This window comes from Lissotriton vulgaris, unplaced genomic scaffold (genome assembly GCF_964263255.1).
Source record: "Lissotriton vulgaris unplaced genomic scaffold, aLisVul1.2 SCAFFOLD_2858, whole genome shotgun sequence".
Classification (NCBI taxonomy): domain Eukaryota; kingdom Metazoa; phylum Chordata; class Amphibia; order Caudata; family Salamandridae; genus Lissotriton; species Lissotriton vulgaris.
In genome coordinates this window covers 232,398-251,738 of record NW_028247625.1, presented here as the reverse complement: position 1 = coordinate 251,738, position 19,341 = coordinate 232,398, and the positions used below count along the sequence as shown (strand labels likewise).

Here is a 19,341-nt window from a genome sequence, read left to right as displayed (position 1 = left end):
CACTGGGCCCTCCTCCGGGACCCACTTCCATTCCCCATCAAACAGGACCCCCTCAAGATCCTTGGAGTCTGGTTCAGCGGAGAGGGCGCAGCGGAGAAGACCTGGGAGGAAAGACTGGCAAAGACTCGACAGAAGCTGGGACTCTGGAGCCTCCGGAAGCTGACAATCGAAGGGAAGTCTTTGGTCCTGCGGAACAAGACCCTGCCAGTGCTCCAGTACGTCGCTCAAGTATGGCCGGTGCAGACCAGTACGGCCAAGGCCATCACGAGAATGATCTTCTACTTCATCTGGAGCTCGAAGATGGACAGAGTGAAGAGGGCGGTGATGTTCAAAACCCATGACAAGGGAGGCAAGGGAGTGCCGGACATCGCCACCATCCTGAGGAGAACCTTCGTGAGCAACTGCGTGAGGACCACCCTGAGGGCCGAAGACGAGAGCCATGCCGGCTTTCTGATGGCACGATTCTTCCTGCTGCCAACGTGGAGACGCCTGGGATGGGCAGAGTGGCTGATGACCGTCCCGTACAACTGGGAGACCCCCTGGTACTACAAAGAAGTGGAGAAGTTCGTAAAGGAGTTCGGCCTGGAGGCATGCAGCCCCGCCGGATGGAGCCCCCGACTTGTCCAGCGACACTTGAACGTGCCAGAGACATCAGCGAGCCGATCGGCGCTCTCCCCTCAGCCACAGCAGACCACGTGTGGGGAAACGTCGCTTCCAAACGCCTGACAAACCAGCACAAGGACACCGCCTGGATGGCCATCCAAGGAGGAATCCCTGTGAGAGCCTTCATGCACGCAAGAAGACTCAACCGATACAAGTCCTGCCCCAGAGGGTGCACCGCGGACGAGACAACACACCATCTCTTCTGGGAGTGCTCGTACGCACAGGACCTGCTGAAAGCCATAGCCACAGAGCTTACGGCCTGGATACCTACGACCTGCATCACGGATGCCTCGGTGATGTATGGACTATTCCCAGGGACACACGCACTGGAAAACCGCCAGGGATGCCGGAGGCTCCTGTGCTGCTTCAAAGATGTTCTTCTGTTCTCCAGAAACCGCCTGGTAGTAGGGAAAAAGGAGACATCAACCCTGGGATGCCGTGAGATGATCCACAGCCTCCTGCGCGACTACGCAGCACTGGACGGATCAGATGAGGACAGTGAAGACGAAACCTGAGCACCCAAGGGGCGGCCCGTTCACGCAGAGGCCCCAGAAAGACTCAGGGAACGAAAGTAACCCCAACGGAGGCCAGCGTGTACGCGCGGGGTCCCCGGAGGGAACACTAACCTACTTCTTCTTATTTTTTTCCTTCAATCCAGGAACCTGTTCGGGCGACCGGGGAAAGGAGAAAACGGATGAAGACAGGTGGAGTAAATGTACTAATAATTTACTGGATGTATTTTATTAACGTGACCTTTTTCCTTCACAGGTAAAAGGTCAATGGGATAGCTTGCGCACTTGTTGCCAAGTTTGTTACCAACGACTTACGAATAAATAGGGTGTTGTGGAAGGTGACGATTGATGTATCTGAACCGGAAATGACGCCCTGACACGTAGAAAAAAAAAAAAAAAGATGCACCAAGTCTTATTGCAACAAACTGCGCCCTCTTAAGCTTTGCAGACCACAGTTTGGCACCTATCCGAGCTCAAACCATGAAGGACTTTGAAAATCAAATCACTGATTTAAAAAAAGAAAACTTTAACTTGAAGCTTCGAATATATTATCTAGAAGAACAAGTTAAGGAAAAATGTGATGGTGCCAATGAGAATATCTACAGAACTAATATTGAGCTGAAGGCCGAAGTAGAAAGTCTGAAACATCATCTGCAAGAAAAACACAATCTGCTTATTAAAGCCTCTAAAGCTGTTGAGAGCTTGACTGGTGACAGTGGATCGACTATTCAGCGCTTAAGAGAAGAAGCTCAAAAAGAAGTGCAAAAAGTGGAAGATTTTCTAAATAGCAAAATTATTCAGTTGGAAGAAGATCTAAAACCTGCCCAAACAAATGTGGAAGCTGTCTCTGCATTACTAGAGAACGAAAAAATTCTAAGGATGCATTTGGAACAGAAAATGTCTGAAGTGCCACCTGCCGATGAGTTAAAAACTGACACTGCTTCAAGACTGATCGAAAAGAACAGAATAACGGAGCAGCCGAATCTAACGCTGCAAAGTAATGGCGATCCACTGAAAGAAGATGCATTTGACGCAGCCTGTGATCACAGCTTCGTGGACCGTAAAATCAAAGAATTAACAGATATTTTATACAAAAAGGATAGTAAAATTGAGGCTCTTCAGATTGAACTAAAAACCAAAGCACAGGAACTTGTTGTTGAAAAAAAGAATGGTTTTAAACGAGATAAAACTATTCAAGGACTAACTCTGGCTTTAAAGACAAAAGAAAAAGAGGGTGTGGAAGATTATCAGACAATATTAATGGAAAAAGAAACCCTCATTGGAGAGCTACGTGATGATTGCCATGCAAAGGAAATTGAGAACCGCAAACTGCAGGCTGTCATAAAAAGGAAAGACCAGGAACTTCATTCTGTGCATAAAGACAAGGCACAATTGGAGAAGTATCTTGATGAGGTGCAGCAGCTGAAGAAAAAAGATGACAAAACACTTAGGGCCTCATTTATGAGAAATGACGCATCGCTGTGTGAAAGCAGCGATGCGTCACTTCTCAGTGCGCACTCCTTGCGACATTCCTGATGCATCATATTTACAGTATGACGCATCATGTCGCAAGGAGTTACAGATACGTCAGTATTTCTGACGTATCTGTAAGCGCAAAAATGACGCATTGCTGGAGTGTGTCACAAAAGTGACGCAACTCCAGCAATGCATCCTTTCACATGGGGCAAGCCCCATGTGAAAGGGCCTGCGTCAGTCTTACGCCTGCTGTGAGGCAGGCGTAAGATTTTGACGCAACGGCGTCCTGAAAGTGACGCAGTGAAATCTCATAGATTTCACTGCAACACTTCTACGACCCTTCCTTGCGTCAATACGCCCTCCTGCATACATTATACCTGGCGCAGGTATAATGTGGCGCAGGGGTTTACAAAGTGACGCATCTACCTAGATGCGTCACTTTGTAAATATGGCGTAACAAAGCGCATTTTTTACGCCACTGGTGCGTCACAAAAAGTGACGCACCGGCGGCGTAAAAGTGACGCACAGCCTCATAAATGAGGCACCAAATGATCTTCGTAATCAGCTAGAGAAGTTGCATGGTGAAATGATGGAAAAAGAAAATTCAACTGCACAGCATTACAATACTCTGTTGAGTGAAACCAACCAGAAACTAAAGAACCAAGATCAGGTTATAAAACAACTGACTGAGGACCTCCACACCAAGGATCCACTCCTTCAGCCCTGAAGAAGTCCCCTGCGTGGGACGAAATGCGTCAGCTGTGTGGTATTCCACTTGTTGAATAAAGATTGGAAATCCAAAAAAAAAAAAAAATCTGTTCTTATCAGTTTAATATCTGATACGTCCTCTATCTGGGGACCATATATTAAATTGATTTTTGGAACAGGGAGATGGAATAGGAGCTTGCTCTGTCCACTCCACGCATCAACCTGGTATTGCAGTACCTCCAGGAATGGTGCACTTCCCCACCCGGGGAAAACAATGCTGTTGAAAAATAGACGAGAAAACGAAAGTAGCGCTTCACTACCAAACCCTGTAAAGTGGCGCTATTGTGTTTGCGTGAGAATAAAAGCAAACTGGTCACTGTGTCTTGCCTTAATTATGTATGTATTTTACTTAATTGCCACTTTGCGGCCACCCGGCTGTGCGTCATTTCTTTTTTTTTCTTCCATTTTTTCCCTTCTCCATCCAGACGCTGCACTTTGAAAAGAGACAAACGTGGGAAAAAGACTGTTTTTGCAGCAGCAGAGTTTCATTGGTTTTTGGATCCATTTTACTGGGGAACGAATGGAGGAAGGTTCTCAGCAAGTCAGTAGGATGGATGGAGGGAGAGAGGGAGAGAGGGAGGGAGGGTGGGAGGGAGGGAGGGAGGCAGGCAGGCAGGCATTCAGAGAAGTGGGCACTGCCCTTGACTTCTCTGAGCAAGAAGAAAAATACAGATTCCTTTTCCTTCTCTGCTCTCCCCGAACGGCCACGCCTTATCTATAGGTCTCATGCTGCAGGGGAGCAGTGTCCCGGGCAAGCGAGGGCGAGGGTCCGGCCACTTCCGGTCAGGGAGCTGTCCGGGGCTTCCTGGCCTGATTCCCAGCATCCCCTGGCTGCCGGGCTTTCCGGCCAGCCGGCTGGAAGCAGTGCGCAGGAAGGGGCAGGGCATGCAAATAATAGAAAGAGGAAAACGTGGATATGCAAAGTGACGCCTAATGAGGCGACAGCCGAGGAGGACTCTGGGAGCCGGGGGAAGGCCTGAGGCCGGGGCCTCCTTTCCACCGGCACATGCTGAGCTCTTGCCGGGAGTCAGAAATAGAGGCGAAAGGGCGGCCAGCGACGGTGCGAGGGAAGACCCCGGTCCGGGTCACCAAGGTAGATTGCTTCGGGAGGCATTAATTCTGCCACCATTCTAGTTATCGCATCTCGGCCTTTTGGCTTAGATCAAGTGTAACAAACAGACTGCAAAGAGTTATAAATTCACTTATAGATGAAGACCAATCCTGCGCAGTTCCCCAAAGGAAGGTATGGGACAGCCTTATGACAACAAGGGAAACAATCAGACTCGCTGTAGAACATAACAAACCTTTAGGCGTCCTGTCTTTAGACCTCCAAAAATCCTTTGATAACATCTCCCACGAGTTCCTCTTTAGAGTCCTTGAGAAAATGGGTATCCCCACTTCCTTCATAGGTATTGTCCAGTCACTATACAAAGATGCAGTTAGCCAAATTCTGATCAATGAGTCACTAACAGAGAAGATCCCAATCAGGTCTGGGGTAAGACAGGGATGCCCGCTATCACCAGCCCTTTTCATTTGTGCCATCGAACCTCTCCTAAATAGAATCAGACAGGAACCAAACATCAAAGGACATTTCGTCCCAGGAGGGGAAGGGAAGAGAGTTAAATGCGCCAGCTACATGGACGATGTAACTATCTTCTGTAACGACGCTCAAGAAGTAAACAGAGTCATCGCACATGCCTCCTCCTTCACCAAAGCCTCTGCCCTAGAAATAAATAAAGACAAATCTAGCTGCATGGTCATAGGCCAATGGGACAACCTAGCAAAAACCCCGGTCACAGTCACAAGAGACCCTATTAAAATACTAGGGGTCCATTTCAGCACAGACTTAACTTGAGAACAAAACTGGCCACCAGTAAAAGAAAAAACATTAAAGAAATTCTACTTTTGGAAGCTAAGAAACCTTTCCATGGAAGGCAAAGTTTTGATTATTAAAGCTATTGTATTGCCTATTCTGCTGTATCTTACGGTGGTTTTCCCACCAAAAAATGTAATGCTAAATAACCTGCAAAAAATGATTTTCAACTTTGTTTGGAACTCCAAAATGGAGAAACTCAAGAGAGGGCACATGTATAAACCTAAAGAGAAAGGGGGAAAGGATGTTCCCAACTTAAATATGTTTTTATCTTCAAAGTACCTGCACTTATGTATGAATGCCCTAGAAAGAAAAACCAGATTTGTCGCGGACTATATCACATACTCAACCGCCTTAATGTTGCAAAAATACGATCTGGTGCACTACAAGAACAATACCCCCCATTGCTTTTCCACACCAGAGGTATTTGAACCTTTTAAGACAATCATTGAACATTGCAGAACAAAAAACATTGACCTCAAAGCCTGTATTGACACGAACTCTTGGAAGCACGAACTCAAAGACGCTGAACCAGTCCTTATGGTCAACAACTTATCAGAAAGTCAATCAAAAGCAGTATGGGAACAGACAAACAACAAATGCCTATCCAACCACCAGAAAGATATTGCATGGATGGCAGTAACAAAATGCCTACCAGTAAAGGCATTTCAACACAAGAGAAACCTGGCCAAAGACTCAAAATGCCCCAGATCAACATGCGCCGGAGACGAAACCATCCTCCACTTCCTATGGAATTGTGCCGTTGCGCAGGAAACCTGGAAGAAAACGGGGAAACTCATCAAAAAAATCACCAAAGAATCATCACTCTCATACAAACTTATCTTATATGGGATGTGCATGTCATGCCCTAAAGAGAAAAAAGACACGCTGTGGAGACTGATAAACTGTGTCAAAGAAAGCCTGTGGTCCTCCAGAAACCTAAAACTATTCAGACACAAAGAAATCTCCCCTGAAGAATGCATCAAAATGGCACTTGACAAAGTGCAAACCTATGTATTTGTGGATGTAAAAAGGAATGGGCAAGAATGGGCACTTGATAACTAGAAACAAAAAGACTGGTCAAAACTAATAAACAAACCATAGGCAGCAAATTAATCTGTGAAATAGGCAAATGCAATAATCTCGATGTACATTTTGCACATGACGGAGCTGCGTCTCTAACATGAATGCAAAGTCCTAAATGATGCCACCATATTGGATTGGCTAACATGTAAATATGTAAAGTTTTAAATAAAGCCCGTTGAAACTTTAAAAAAAAATCTGTTCTTATCAGTTTAATATCTGATACGTCCTCTATCTGGGGACCATATATTAAATTGATTTTTGGAACAGGGAGATGGAATAGGAGCTTGCTCTGTCCACTCCACGCATCAACCTGGTATTGCATTACCTCCAGGAATGGTGCACTTACCCACCCGGGAAAAACAATGCTGTTGAAAAATAGACGAGAAAACGAAAGTAGCGCTTCACTACCAAACCCTGTAAAGTGGCGCTATTGTGTTTCCGTGTGAATAAAAGCAAACTGGTCACTGTGTCTTGCCTTAATTATGTATGTATTTTACTTAATTGCCACTTTGCGGCCACCCGGCCTTGCGTTATTTATTTATTTTTTTAACTTTTTTTTTCTTCCATTTTTTCCCTTCTCCATCCAGACGCTGCACTTTGAAAAGAGACAAAGGTGGGAAAAAGACTGTTTTTGCAGCAGCAGAGTTTCATTGGTTTTTGGATCCATTTCACTGGGGAACGAATGGAGGAAGGTTCTCAGCAAGTCAGTAGGATGGATGGATGGAGGGAGGGAGGCAGGCAGGCAGGCATGCAGAGAAGTGGGCACTGCCCTTGGCTTCTCTGAGCAAGAAGAAAAATACAGAGTCCTTTTCCTTCTCTGCCCGCCCCGCCCGTCCCCGAATGGCCACGAACGGCCAAGCCTCATCTATAGGCCTCAGGCTGCAGGGGAGCAGTGTCCCAGGCAAGCGAGGGTGAGGCTCCGGCCACTTCCGGTCAGGGAGCTGTCCAGGGCTTCCTGGCCTGATTCCCAGCATCCCCTGGCTGACGGGCTTTCCGGCCAGCCGGCTGGAAGCAGTGCGCAGGAAGGGGCGGGGCATGCAAATACTAGAAAGAGGACAACGTGGGTATGCAAATTGACGCCTAATGAGGCGACAGCCGAGCAGGACTCTGGCAGCCGGGGGAAGGCCTGAGGCCGGGGCCTCCTTTCCACGGGCACATGCTGAGCTCTTGCCGGGAGTCAGAAAGAGAGGCGAAAGGGCGGCCAGCGACGGTGCGAGGGAAGACCCCGGTCCGGGTCACCAAGGTAGATTGCTTCGGGAGGCGTTAATTCTGCCACCATTCTGGTTATCGCTTCTCGGCCTTTTGGCTAAGATCAAGTGTAGTATCTAAAACTTTCCAATCTGGTTTGGGAGAAAACAAACCACACAGACATTACGAACTCACAAAAAGATCTCTCATGGTTGGCGGTGTCCAACGCTCTACCATTGAAGACCTTCCAGCACAGAAGAGGACTCGCAAATTTGACAAAATGCCCGAGACCAGACTGCTCAGGAGAAGAAACCATCATACACTTCCTATGGAACTGTCATTTTGCCAGAAAGTTTTGGAATAAAATAAATGTGTTTATCACAGAAATAACCACACTAAGAAATATAAACTATGAAATAGTACTATATGGTATAGAGAGCTCACTGTCCAAAAATAAAGACAGAACTATCTGGAAAATACAAAGTTGTGCAAAAGAAAGCTTATGGATTGCCAGAAACTTGCTATTATTGAAACATAAAGAGCTAGATGTAAAAGATGTAATTCACATTTGTCTTGACAAAATTATGCTTTTCTACTATGTGGATGTTAAAAGACAAGGAAAAGAAATAGCAGAGAAAAAATGGAAACAGAAAAAATGGGCAGAATGGGTCACTTAAAAACAGCTTTACTTCAGCATAAAAGTGAGAGCAGTATGAGCAAAATCTTGGTGAAAAACCGGTAGGCAGGTGCCTGCGTGCACCCCCTACACAGGTTATAATGTACACCACCCTATAGGATTGGCTAACATGTATATGTGCCTTACAAATGTATAAATAAAGTATATTTTTACAACAAAAAAAAATCTGTTCTTATCAGTTTAATATCTGATACGTCCTCTATCTGGGGACCATATATTAAATTGATTTTTGGAACAGGGAGATGGATTAGGAGCTTGCTCTGTCCACTCCACGCATCAACTTGGTATTGCAGTACCTCCAGGAATGGTGCACTTCCCCACCTGGGGAAAACAATGCTGTTGAAAAATAGACGAGAAAACGAAAGTAGCGCTTCACTACCAAACCCTGTAAAGTGGGGCTATTGAGTTTGCGTGTGAATAAAAGCAAACTGGTCACTGTGTCTTGCCTTAATTATGTATGTATTTTACTTAATTGCCACTTTGCGGCCACCCGGCCGTGCGTTATTTATTTATTTTTTTTACTTTTTTTTCTTCCATTTTTTTCCTTCTCCATCCAGACGCTGCACTTTGAAAAGAGACAAATGTGGGAAAATGACTGTTTTTGCAGCAGCAGAGTTTCTTTGGTTTTTGGATCCATTTCACTGGGGAACGAATGGACGAAGGTTCTCAGCAAGTCAGTAGGATGGATGGATGGAGGGAGGGAGGGAGGGAGGGAGGGAGGGAAGCAGGCAGGCTGGCAGGCAGGCATGCATGCAGAGAAGTGGGCACTGCCCTTGGCTTCTCTGAGCAAGAAGAAAAATACAGAGTCCTTTTCCTTCTCTGCCCACCCCGCCCGTCCCCGAACCGCCACGCCACAGCGACTGGTCAGTGTTTCTTGCACTACAGACCTCTAAGGTTTGTCGGGAGACACCCCAGCAACCCAGGCAGACGGTCTAAGGGCGAACTTGGTAAACCGGCGGTATCCCAGTAATTACCAGGCACAACCCCCCAACCAACCAAATGGAGGACATGGACACTGAACCCTCAGTGACCACCCCAGAAGACATCCCCCAACCGGACGCCCAGAAACCCAAACCCCTACCCCCTGGGGACAGCGGCAAGGCGGCGAGTAAGGAGGCCCCGGTTAAATCGGGCACCAGCGCAGGGAAGGCTGGTCCCCCCAAACTCCCAGTACCCTAGGCCCCAGGGCCAAAGGCACCAGGAGGGCCTGCAGGTGCCCCTGGAAACCCCAAGGCAGCCAAACCAGGGAGCGGAGGGACGGGTGAGACAGGGACCAGGCAAGGATTGCCCTGTGAAATTCTGCTGGATCTGCAAGCAGTCCGGCCACGACGCAAGATCATGCAAAGGGATCAGGAAGTGCAACCTCTGTGGAGAGATGGGCCACACGTACTACCGATGCCCGAAGTCAGACATGCCGAAGACATACGCAGCGGCCGCTGCAGCGAGCCCAGCCTGGAGCCAACCATGGAGACAGACCAGGCCGACGCCAGCCTAAACACCCTCCTGACGGACGCCAGAGACCAATCGGGGAAAACAACAGCGACACCCAGGAAGGTAAACCAGAAAGGCCAGGATCCCAAAACAACAACCCCCACTGGACCAGGCCAGAGCAACGCAGAGGGCCCCAAAGCAGGACCGAACACAGGACCACCACCTACAGTGACGGCACCAGCCAAGGAACCCCGGACCCCCAAAGGGAACCCCGAGGACGGAGAGTCAGTGAAGGCCCCACCAAAGGAAGCCCAGAGGGAACCCACACCGGCTAAGGAACCCCAGACCCCCAATGGAGGACCCGAGGGCTGAGAGTCAGTGAAGGCCCTGCAAACAGAAACCCCGAGGGAACCCACACAGCCTGCGGAACCAACAGCCAAGGAACACCCGGAACCCCCCAAGGACGGAGCTCCACAAGACACAGCACCGACAGAGGAGGCCACTGGAGAGAAGGCACCAGCGCCAGAAACAGAGACCAAGGAGGCGGGAAAGGAGAATAAGGACCCTGTCAAGGCAAAGGTAGCCTAGAAAACGGACAAAAAGGGAAAGGAGAAAGACAGCGCGGACTGGGTGCCCATAGAAGAGTCATGGGCGCAAGTACAATCCCAGTCACTGCGCCAGAAAGCCTTGATACTCGAGCAAACACGCTCCAGCGCAAGGTTCCAAATGGCGGCAGCGCAAAAACCACCACCAACGGGATCCAAGCCGGAGACGCTGGAAGACGGGAAGGGGCCAGAAGAAACTACCCAACGGACAGCCCCCCAGAAAAGGAAGCTACAAGGGAAGGAGAACTTCCTGAAGAGCAAGAAGGTGAACAACGCGGGCACCTATGACGATGAAACAGAATACGACACCCCCATCCTCATAGTGAGCGACGAGGAGGAGGTGATGGAAGAGGAAGAGGGAGGCAAGCAAAAACAGGAGGAGTCAACCCTCCGGGACCTCCACCGCCAACTCGCCAGCCTGGAGACCATACCCGTACCAGACCATTGGGACCTGGAAGTAGGAACTGAGGTGCTCATCCACTGCACAGGAGACGCCGCAGAAGAGTGGGGACCAACGGAAGAACGAAAGAACCTACAAATACAGGAGGTACACCCAGGGCCTTCAACCCCAGTAGGTACCGATACCAGACACTGACCGTTAGCACAGAGACAATGGCTGTATCATTGCTCACCCTGAACGTCAGATGGATGAAGGATCAGGTCAGGCGGGTTGGCACGTTGCGCTTCCTGGCCACCCAGAACCGAGATACCTGCTTTCTGCAGTAATGCGGGACTCCGTACGCCCAGTCGTACAGCCAGCTTGAACAGCAGTGGACGCACGGGCCATCTTTTTGGTCTGGAGGGAACGATTGCAAATCATCTGGAGTGGCCATTCTGATCAGGGGAAGGCATTTCACCGTGGACAAGGTCACCGAGCAGGTCAAAGGCAGAGTGCTGGTTGTGGACGGCTCGTGGGCCGGTGAGGCCATTCGGCTCATCAACGTCTATGCCCCCCCAGGGAAGAATGAGCGACTCGAGATGTTCAGGGTTCTCAGGATGCAACTCGTGACCTCCAGAAACATTCTGATGGGTGGTCATTTCAACTGCATAGTAGAGTTGGATGGACGCAGTGGGCCAGGCTCTGCAGGAATGGATGTGACGTCCAGGCTGTTGGTGGAGATGATAAAGGAGGCGTCCCTCCAGGACGTCATAGGGAGCATAGGGCCGAACGCCAGGAATTACAACTTCTCACCCAAAGTAAACATCACATCAGGAGTCCCCCAAGGCTGCCCTTTGTCCCCAGCACTTTTCATCTGCGCCCTAGAACCCCTGCTTTCCAAACTAGGAAAAGACAAAGTCATCAAAGGGATCTTCGTCCCTGGAGCCAAGGGAGAGGTAGCAAAATGTGTTGCATACATGGATGATGTCACAGTCCTGTGCCCAGACCCCTCCTCAGCCAAGAGAGTACTGCTTCACTCAAAAATCTTCGCACAAGCATCAGGGCTGGCCCTCAACTTAGAAAAAAGTACATGTCTCACCATAGGGAACAGGAATCACCTGGCCAAACTGGACGTCAAAACAACTAAAAGTCCAACCAAAATACTCGGCATCCTTTTTTCAGAGGACACAGAAGGACAAGCGAATTGGCCCCCAATACAAAGCAAAATCAACCAAAAATTTGGTTTGTGGTAGAAGAGATCCCTATCCATGACAGGGAAGGTCATGGTAATGAAAGCAGTAATACTACCACTGATCCTGTACTTTGCTAGGATTTTTCCCCCAGTCAAACCCACACTGAGACACTTGCAAAAAAGTTTGTTTACCTTCCTATGGAACTCCAAAATAGAAAAAGTAAAAAGAACAATCGTTTTTAAACATACACCAAACGGTGGTAGGAATGTGCCTAACCTGTACCTATACATCTTCACAACGTACTTCTGCCTATGCCTGAATGCGGTGAAAGAAAAAAGAAATTGGGCCGGCCACTTCATCAGGTATGCAGCAGGAGATATCCTGCACAAATACAAACTTTTGCCAAGAGACAACACAGTACCTGTGGCCTTTTTCCAGCACAAACTCTATGCATGTCTACAGCCATTTCTGCAGATGCTGAGAACACTTGAAATAGACACTGACTGCATGGGAAACAGAACACTCCTAAAGAATGAAAATTGAAAATTTGGAGAAAATGGAAATGGTCAACAACTTATCAGGAAACCTTTCCAAAAAAGTCTGGGAAAAAGTAAACCACTAGGACATCACCAACATCCAGAAGGACATCTCTTGGCTGGCGGTCAACAACGCCCTTCCAGTAAAAACTTTCCAACACAAAAGAGGACTGGCCAAGAGTATGAAATGCCAAAGATCAGACTGCCCAGGAGAAGAAACTGTCATGCATTTTTATGGTTGTGTGTATTTGCAAATGCTTTTTGGGGAAAAATGAAGAAACTTATTAAGGGGATCACAAACCTTGACACTGTCACATATGAACAAATTCTTTATGGCCTGGGAACCCCCCTGTCAAAAAATAAAGACAGAAAACTGTGGAGGATTCTATGCGCTGGGAAAGAAAGCCTTTGGATAACAAGGAACCTAGTAATGTTTAAACACAAAAATCTGAATGTTAAAGATGCCATTCATATATGCCTAGATAAACTAATGACTTACTACTACTCAGACATTAAACTTATGGGTAAAGAGAAAGCTGAAAAGGACTGGAAACAAAAGCAATGGGCGGAATGGGTAACTTGAATGTATTAAGGAAACACTTTTGCATAAAAGTGTTCTCCAAGTTGGAAAATATCTTGATGGAAAACCGCTAGGTATATGCCTGCGTGCATTACCTAGACAGGTTAAAATGTTAAACACCCTATGGGATTGGTTGAAATGTAAATTGCACACTCCAAATTTTTAAATAAAGTATATTTTTACCAAAAAAACCCCAAAAAATCTGTTCTTATCAGATTCACAGCGCGGTTTCTGCGCAGCTGAATATTGATTTGGGCTATATTACGACTTTGACTTGTGAGGCGAATAAATTTGCTTTATGCAAATTTATGCAAATTTTCGAGACGGCCCGACGCACTTTTAATTAAGGCGGAGGAGGGACACCAGCGTGCTGTTGCCTGTTTGTTCACTAGGAACGCAAAGTAGAACCCCCAAGGGCTTGCGGCCAGCTCCTAGAGCACAGGTAACGTTGCGCACTTTTTACTCTCTCTCTCCTGGCGTTTGGGTGGACTAATGCTGGAGGCTTAAAACACCACCTAACATCCTTCACGGGCCTGAACAGTACCCAGACCTTTGGTAAGGGGATTTATGCTTAGGTGGAGACACCTATAACCCTGCCCTAGGTCTTGGGAGCGACTGGTCAGTGTTTCTTGCACTACAGACCTCTAAGGTTTGTCGGGAGACACCCCGGGAACCCAGGCAGACGGTCTAAGGGCGAACTTCGTAAACCGGCGGTATCCTAGTAATTACCAGGCACAACCCCCCAACCAACCAAATGGAGGACATGGACACTGAACCCTCAGTGACCACCCCAGAAGGAATCACTCAACCGGACGCCCAGAAACTCAACCCCCCACCCCCTGGGGACAGCGGCAAGGCGGCGAGTAAGGAGGCACCCGTTAAAGCGGGCACCAGCGCAGGGAAGGCTGGTCCCCCCAAACCCCCGATACCCCAGGCCCCAGGGCCAAAGGCACCAGGAGGGCCAACAGGTGCCCTTGGAAACCCCAAGGCAGCCAAACCAGGGAGCGGAGGGAAGGGTGAGACAGGGACCAGGCAGGGGACAGCCCCTGAACACTTCAATGGGTACAGCATCACCCACCGGCACACCCAGCTCATGCGGTGGGAGATGAAAGACAAAACTGGACCCCGAATGGAGCGCGCCTCATTCGTGAGCAAAATCCTCAAGCCAGCAGGGGTCCAAGGAGAAGAAGTGCTGAGCTGCCAGGCATCCGCATCAGGCATGATCTTCCTTCTCAGCTTTTTCACCCAAGCACTGTTCAAGAGGTACTGGGACTTCTTCCAGGGGAAGAAGGAGGAGGCACCCTACAGCAACTTCAGTGTAATGACAGGAATGGAGCCAGCAACCACGGAGAAGAGGATAACGGTTGAGATGATCAACCCCCACATCCCAGACAAGGACATCGCGTCATTCCTCCAAAGGTACGGCACCATCCTGACAGGACCTACCAAGGTCAGAGACGCCAACGGAATTTGGAACACGACCTGGCAGGCACAGATCAACCTCCACAAAGACCCATCAGGGAGGGATGGCTTGAAACACCCACCGGCCAGATTCTACCTATGATCAGACATGGGGAGGATCAAGTACCCAGGACAACCCTTCACCTGCAGGAAGTGCGAAGGCACGGGCCACGCCGGCAAGGATTGCCCTGTGAAATTCTGCTGGATCTGCAAGCAGCCGGTCACGATGCAAGATCATGCAAAGGGATCAGGAAGTGCAACCTCTGTGGAGAGATGGACCACACGTACTACCGATGCCCCAAGTCAGACATGCCGAAGACATACGCAGCGGCCGCTGCAGCGAGCCCAACCTGGAGCCAACCATGGAGACAGACCAGGCCGACGCCAGCCTAAACACCCTCCTGACGGATGCCAGAGACCAATCGGGGAAAAACAAACACAGCGACACCCAGGAAGGTAAACCAGAAAGGCCAGGATCCCAAAACAACACCCCCACTGGACCAGGCCAGAGCAACGCGGAGGGCCCCAAAGCAGGACCGAACACAGGACCACCACCTACTGTGACGGCACCAGCCAAGGAACCCCGGACCCCCAAAGGGAACCCCGAGGACGGAGAGTCAGTGAAGGCCCCACCAAAGGAAGCCCCAAGGGAACCCACACCGGCTAAGGAACCCCAGACCTCCAAAGGAGGACCCGAGGGTGGAGAGTCAGTGAAGGCCCCGCAAACAGAAACCCCGAGGGAACCCACACAGCCTGCGGAACCAACAGCCAAGGAACACCCGGAACCCCCCCCAAGGACAGAGCTCCACAAGACACAGCACCGACAGAGGAGGCCACCGGAGAGAAGGCACCAGCGCCAGAAACAGAGACCAAGGAGGCGGGAAAGGAAAAAAAGGACCATGTCAAGGCAAAGGTAGCCAAGAAAACGGACAAAAAGGGAAAGAAGTAAGACAGCGCGGACTGGGTGCCCATAGAAGAGTCAAGGGAGCAAGTACAATCCCAGTCACTGCGCCAGAAAGCGTTGATACTCGAGCAAATACGCTCCAGCGCAAGGATCCAGATGGCGGCAGCGCAAAAACCCCCACCAACGGGATCCAAGCCGGAGACGCTGGAAGACGGAAAGGGTCCAGAAGAAACCACCCAACGGACAGCCCCCCAGAAAAGGAAGCTACAAGGGAAGGAGGACTTCCTGAAGAGCAAGAAGGTGAACAACGCGGGCACCTATGACGATGAAACAGAATACGACACCCCCATCCATATAGTGAGCGACGAGGAGGGGGTGATGGAAGAGGAAGAGGGAGGCAAGCAAGAAGAGAAGGAGTCAACCCTCCGGGACCTCCACCGCCAACTCTCCAGCCTGGAGACCATACCCGTACCAGACGATTGGGACCTGGAAGTAGGAACTGAGGTGCTCATCCACTGCACAGGAGACGCCGCAGAAGAGTGGGGACCAACGGAAGAACAGGAGAACCTACAAATACAGTAGGGACACCCAGGGCCTTCAACCCCAGTAGGTACCGATACCAGACACTGACCGTTAGCACAGAGACAATGGCTGTATCATTGCTCACCCTAAACGTCAGAAGGATGAAGGATCAGGTCAGGCGGGTTGGCACGTTGCGCCTCCTGGCCACCCAGAACCGAGATATCTGCTTTCTGCAGGAATGCGGGATTCCGTTCGCCCAGTCGTACAGACAGCTTGAACAGCAGTGGACGCACGGACCATCTTTTTGGTCTGGAGGGAACGATTGCAAATCATCTGGAGTGGCCATTCTAATCAGGGGAAGGCATTTCACCGCGGACAAGGTCACCGAGCAGGTCAATGGCAGAGTGCTGGTCGTGGACGGCTCGTGGGCCGGTAAGCCCGTTCAGCTCATAAACGTCTATGCCCCCCCGGAGAAGAATGAGCGACTCGAGATGTTCAGGGTGCTCAGGATGCAACTCGTGACCTCCAGAACCATTCTGATGGGCGGTGATTTCAACTACATAGTAGAGTTGGATGGACGCAGTGGGCCAGGCTCTGCAGGAATGGATGTGACGTCCAGGCTGTTGGTGGAGATGATAAAAGAGGCGTCCCTCCAGGACGTCATCGGGAGCATAGGGCCGAACGCCAGGAATTACAACTTCTCACCCAAAGTAAACATCAAATCAGGAGTCCACCAAGGCTGCCCTTTGTCCCCATCACTTTTCATCTGCGCCCTAGAAGCCCTGCTTTCCACACTAAGAAAAGACAAAGTCATCAAAGGGATCTTCGTCCCTGGAGCCAAGGGAGAGGTAGCAAAATGTGTTGCATACATGGATGATGTCACAGTCCTGTGCCCAGACCCCTCCTCAGCCAAGTGAGTACTGCTTCACTCAAAAATCTTCGCACAAGCATCAGGGCTGGCCCTCAACTTAGAAAAAAGTACATGTCTCACCATAGGGAACTGGAATCACCTGGCCAAACTGGACGTCAAAACAACTAAAAGTCCAACCAAAATACTCGGCATCCTTTTTTCAGAGGACACAGAAGGACAAGCGAATTGGCCCCCAATACAAAGCAAAATCAACCAAAAATTTGGTTTGTGGAAGAAGAGATCCCTATCCATGACAGGGAAGGTCATGGTAATCAAAGCAGTAATACTACCACTGATCCTGTACTTTGCTATGATTTTTCCCCCAGACAAACCCACACTGAGACACTTGCAAAAAAGTTTGTTTACCTTCCTATGGAACTCCAAAATGGAAAAAGTAAAAAGAACAATCGTTTTTAAACATACACCAAACGGTGGTAAGAATGTGCCTAACCTGTACCTATACATCTTCACAACGTACTTCTGCCTATGCCTGAATGCGGTGAAAGAAAAAAGAAAATGGGCCGCCCACTTCATCAGGTATGGAGCAGGAGACATCCTGCACAAATACAAACTTTTGCCAAGAGACAACACAGTACCTGTGGCCTTTTTCCAGCACAAACTCTATGCATGTCTACAGCCATTTCTGCAGATGCTGAGAACACTTGCAATAGACACTGACTGCATGGGAAACAGAACACTCCTAAAAAAGGAAATTGAAAATTTGAAGAAAATGGAAATGGTCAACAACTTATCAGGAAACCTTTCCAAAAAAGTCTGGGAAAAAGTAAACCACCAGGACATCACCAACACCCAGAAGGACATCTCTTGGCTGGCGGTCAACAACACCCTTCCAGTAAAAACTTTCCAACACAAAAGAGGACTGGCCAAGAGTACGAAATGCCCAAGATCAGACTGCCCAGGAGAAGAAACTGTCATGCATTTTTTATGGTTGTGTGTATTTGCAAATGCTTTTTGGGGAAAAATGAAGAAACTTATTAAGGGGATCACAAACCTTGACACTGTCACATATGAACAAATTCATTATGGCCTGGGAACCCCCCTGTCAAAAAATAAAGACAGAAAACTGTGGAGGATACTATGCGCTGGGAAAGAAAGCCTTTGGATAACAAGGAACCTAGTAATGTTTAAACACAAAAATCTGAATGTTAAAGATGCCATTCATATATGCCTAGATAAACTAATGACTTACTACTACTCAGACATTAAACTTATGGGTAAAGAGAAAGCTGAAAAGGACTGGAAACAAAAACAATGGGCGGAATGGGTAACTTGAAAGTATTAAGGAAACACTTCAGCATAAAAGTGTTCGCCAAGTTGAAAAATATCTTGATGGAAAACCGCTAGGTAAATGCCTGCGTGCATTACCTAGACAGGTTAAAATGTTTACCACCCTATGGGATTGGTTGAAATGTAAATTGCACACTCCAAATTTTTAAATAAAGTATATTTTTACAAAAAAAAAACCAATCTGTTCTTATCAGATTCACAGCGCGGTTTCTGCGCAGCTGAATATTGATTTGGGCTTTATTACGACTTTGACTTGTGAGGCGAATACATTTGCTTTATGCAAATTTATGCAAATTTTCGAGACAGCCCGACGCACTTTTAATTAAGGCGGAGGGAGGACACCAGCGTGCTGGTGCCTGTTTGTTCACTAGGAACGCAAAGTAGAACCCCCAAGGGCTTGCGGCCAGCTCCTAGAGCACAGGTAACGTTGCGCACTTTTTACTCTCTCTCTCCTGGCGATTGGGTGGACTAATGCTGGAGGCTTAAAACACCACCTAACATCCTTCACAGGCCTGAACAGTACCCAGACCTTTGGTAAGGGGATTTATGCTTAGGTGGAGACACCTATAACCTTGCCCTAGGTCTTGGGAGCGACTGGTCAGTGTTTCTTGCACTACAGACCTCTAAGGTTTGTCGGGAGACACCCCAGGAACCCAGGCAGACGGTCTAAGGGCGAACTTGGTAAACCGGCGGTATCCTAGTAATTACCAGGCACAACCCCCCAACCAACCAAATGGAGGACATGGACACTGAACCCTCAGTGACCACCCCAGAAGGCATCACCCAACCGGACGCCCAGAAACTCAACCCCCTACCCCCTGGGGACAGCGGCAAGGCGGTGAGTAAGGAGGCACCCGTTAAAGCGGGCACCAGCGCAGGGAAGGCTGGTCCCCCCAAACCCCCGATACCCCAGGCCCCAGGGCCAAAGGAACCAGGAGGGCCAACAGTTGCCCCTGGAAACCCCAAGGCAGCCAAACCAGGGAGCGGAGGGAAGGGTGAGACAGGGACCAGGCAGGGGACAGCCCCTGAACCCTTCAATGGGTACAGCATCACCCACCGGCACACCCAGCTCATGCGGTGGGAGATGAAAGACAAAACTGGACCCCGAATGGAGCGCGCCTCATTCGTGAGCAAAATCCTCAAGCCAGCAGGGGTCCAAGGAGAAGAAGTGCTGAGCTGCCAGGCATCCGCATCAGGCATGATCTTCCTTCTCAGCTTTTTCACCCAAGCACTGTTCAAGAAGTACTGG

The 19,341-nt window shown here is 49.1% G+C and overlaps 1 protein-coding gene, 1 non-coding gene and 3 pseudogenes across 2 annotated transcripts; all 5 read left to right on the top strand.

Moving 5' to 3' along the window:
• The first annotated feature begins 1,646 nt into the window (after positions 1-1,646).
• Positions 1,647-3,378, top strand: LOC147665105 (CDK5 regulatory subunit-associated protein 2-like). Its single transcript, XM_086949759.1, has 2 exons — positions 1,647-2,588; positions 3,217-3,378. Exons 1-2 carry the CDS (start codon positions 1,656-1,658, stop codon positions 3,376-3,378), a joined length of 1,095 nt encoding a protein of 364 aa, XP_086805885.1. The 5' UTR covers positions 1,647-1,655.
• Positions 3,379-3,421: 43 nt separating this feature from the next.
• Positions 3,422-3,618, top strand: LOC147665104 (U2 spliceosomal RNA). The gene has a single exon (XR_015305041.1). It is a non-coding gene; the product is annotated as a U2 spliceosomal RNA (small nuclear RNA).
• Positions 3,619-6,556: 2,938 nt separating this feature from the next.
• Positions 6,557-6,725, top strand: LOC147665103 (U2 spliceosomal RNA; annotated as a pseudogene).
• A 939-nt stretch (positions 6,726-7,664) lies between these two features.
• Positions 7,665-7,744, top strand: LOC147665102 (U2 spliceosomal RNA; annotated as a pseudogene).
• Positions 7,745-8,406: 662 nt separating this feature from the next.
• On the top strand, positions 8,407-8,581 carry LOC147665101 (U2 spliceosomal RNA; annotated as a pseudogene).
• Positions 8,582-19,341: the final 10,760 nt, after the last annotated feature.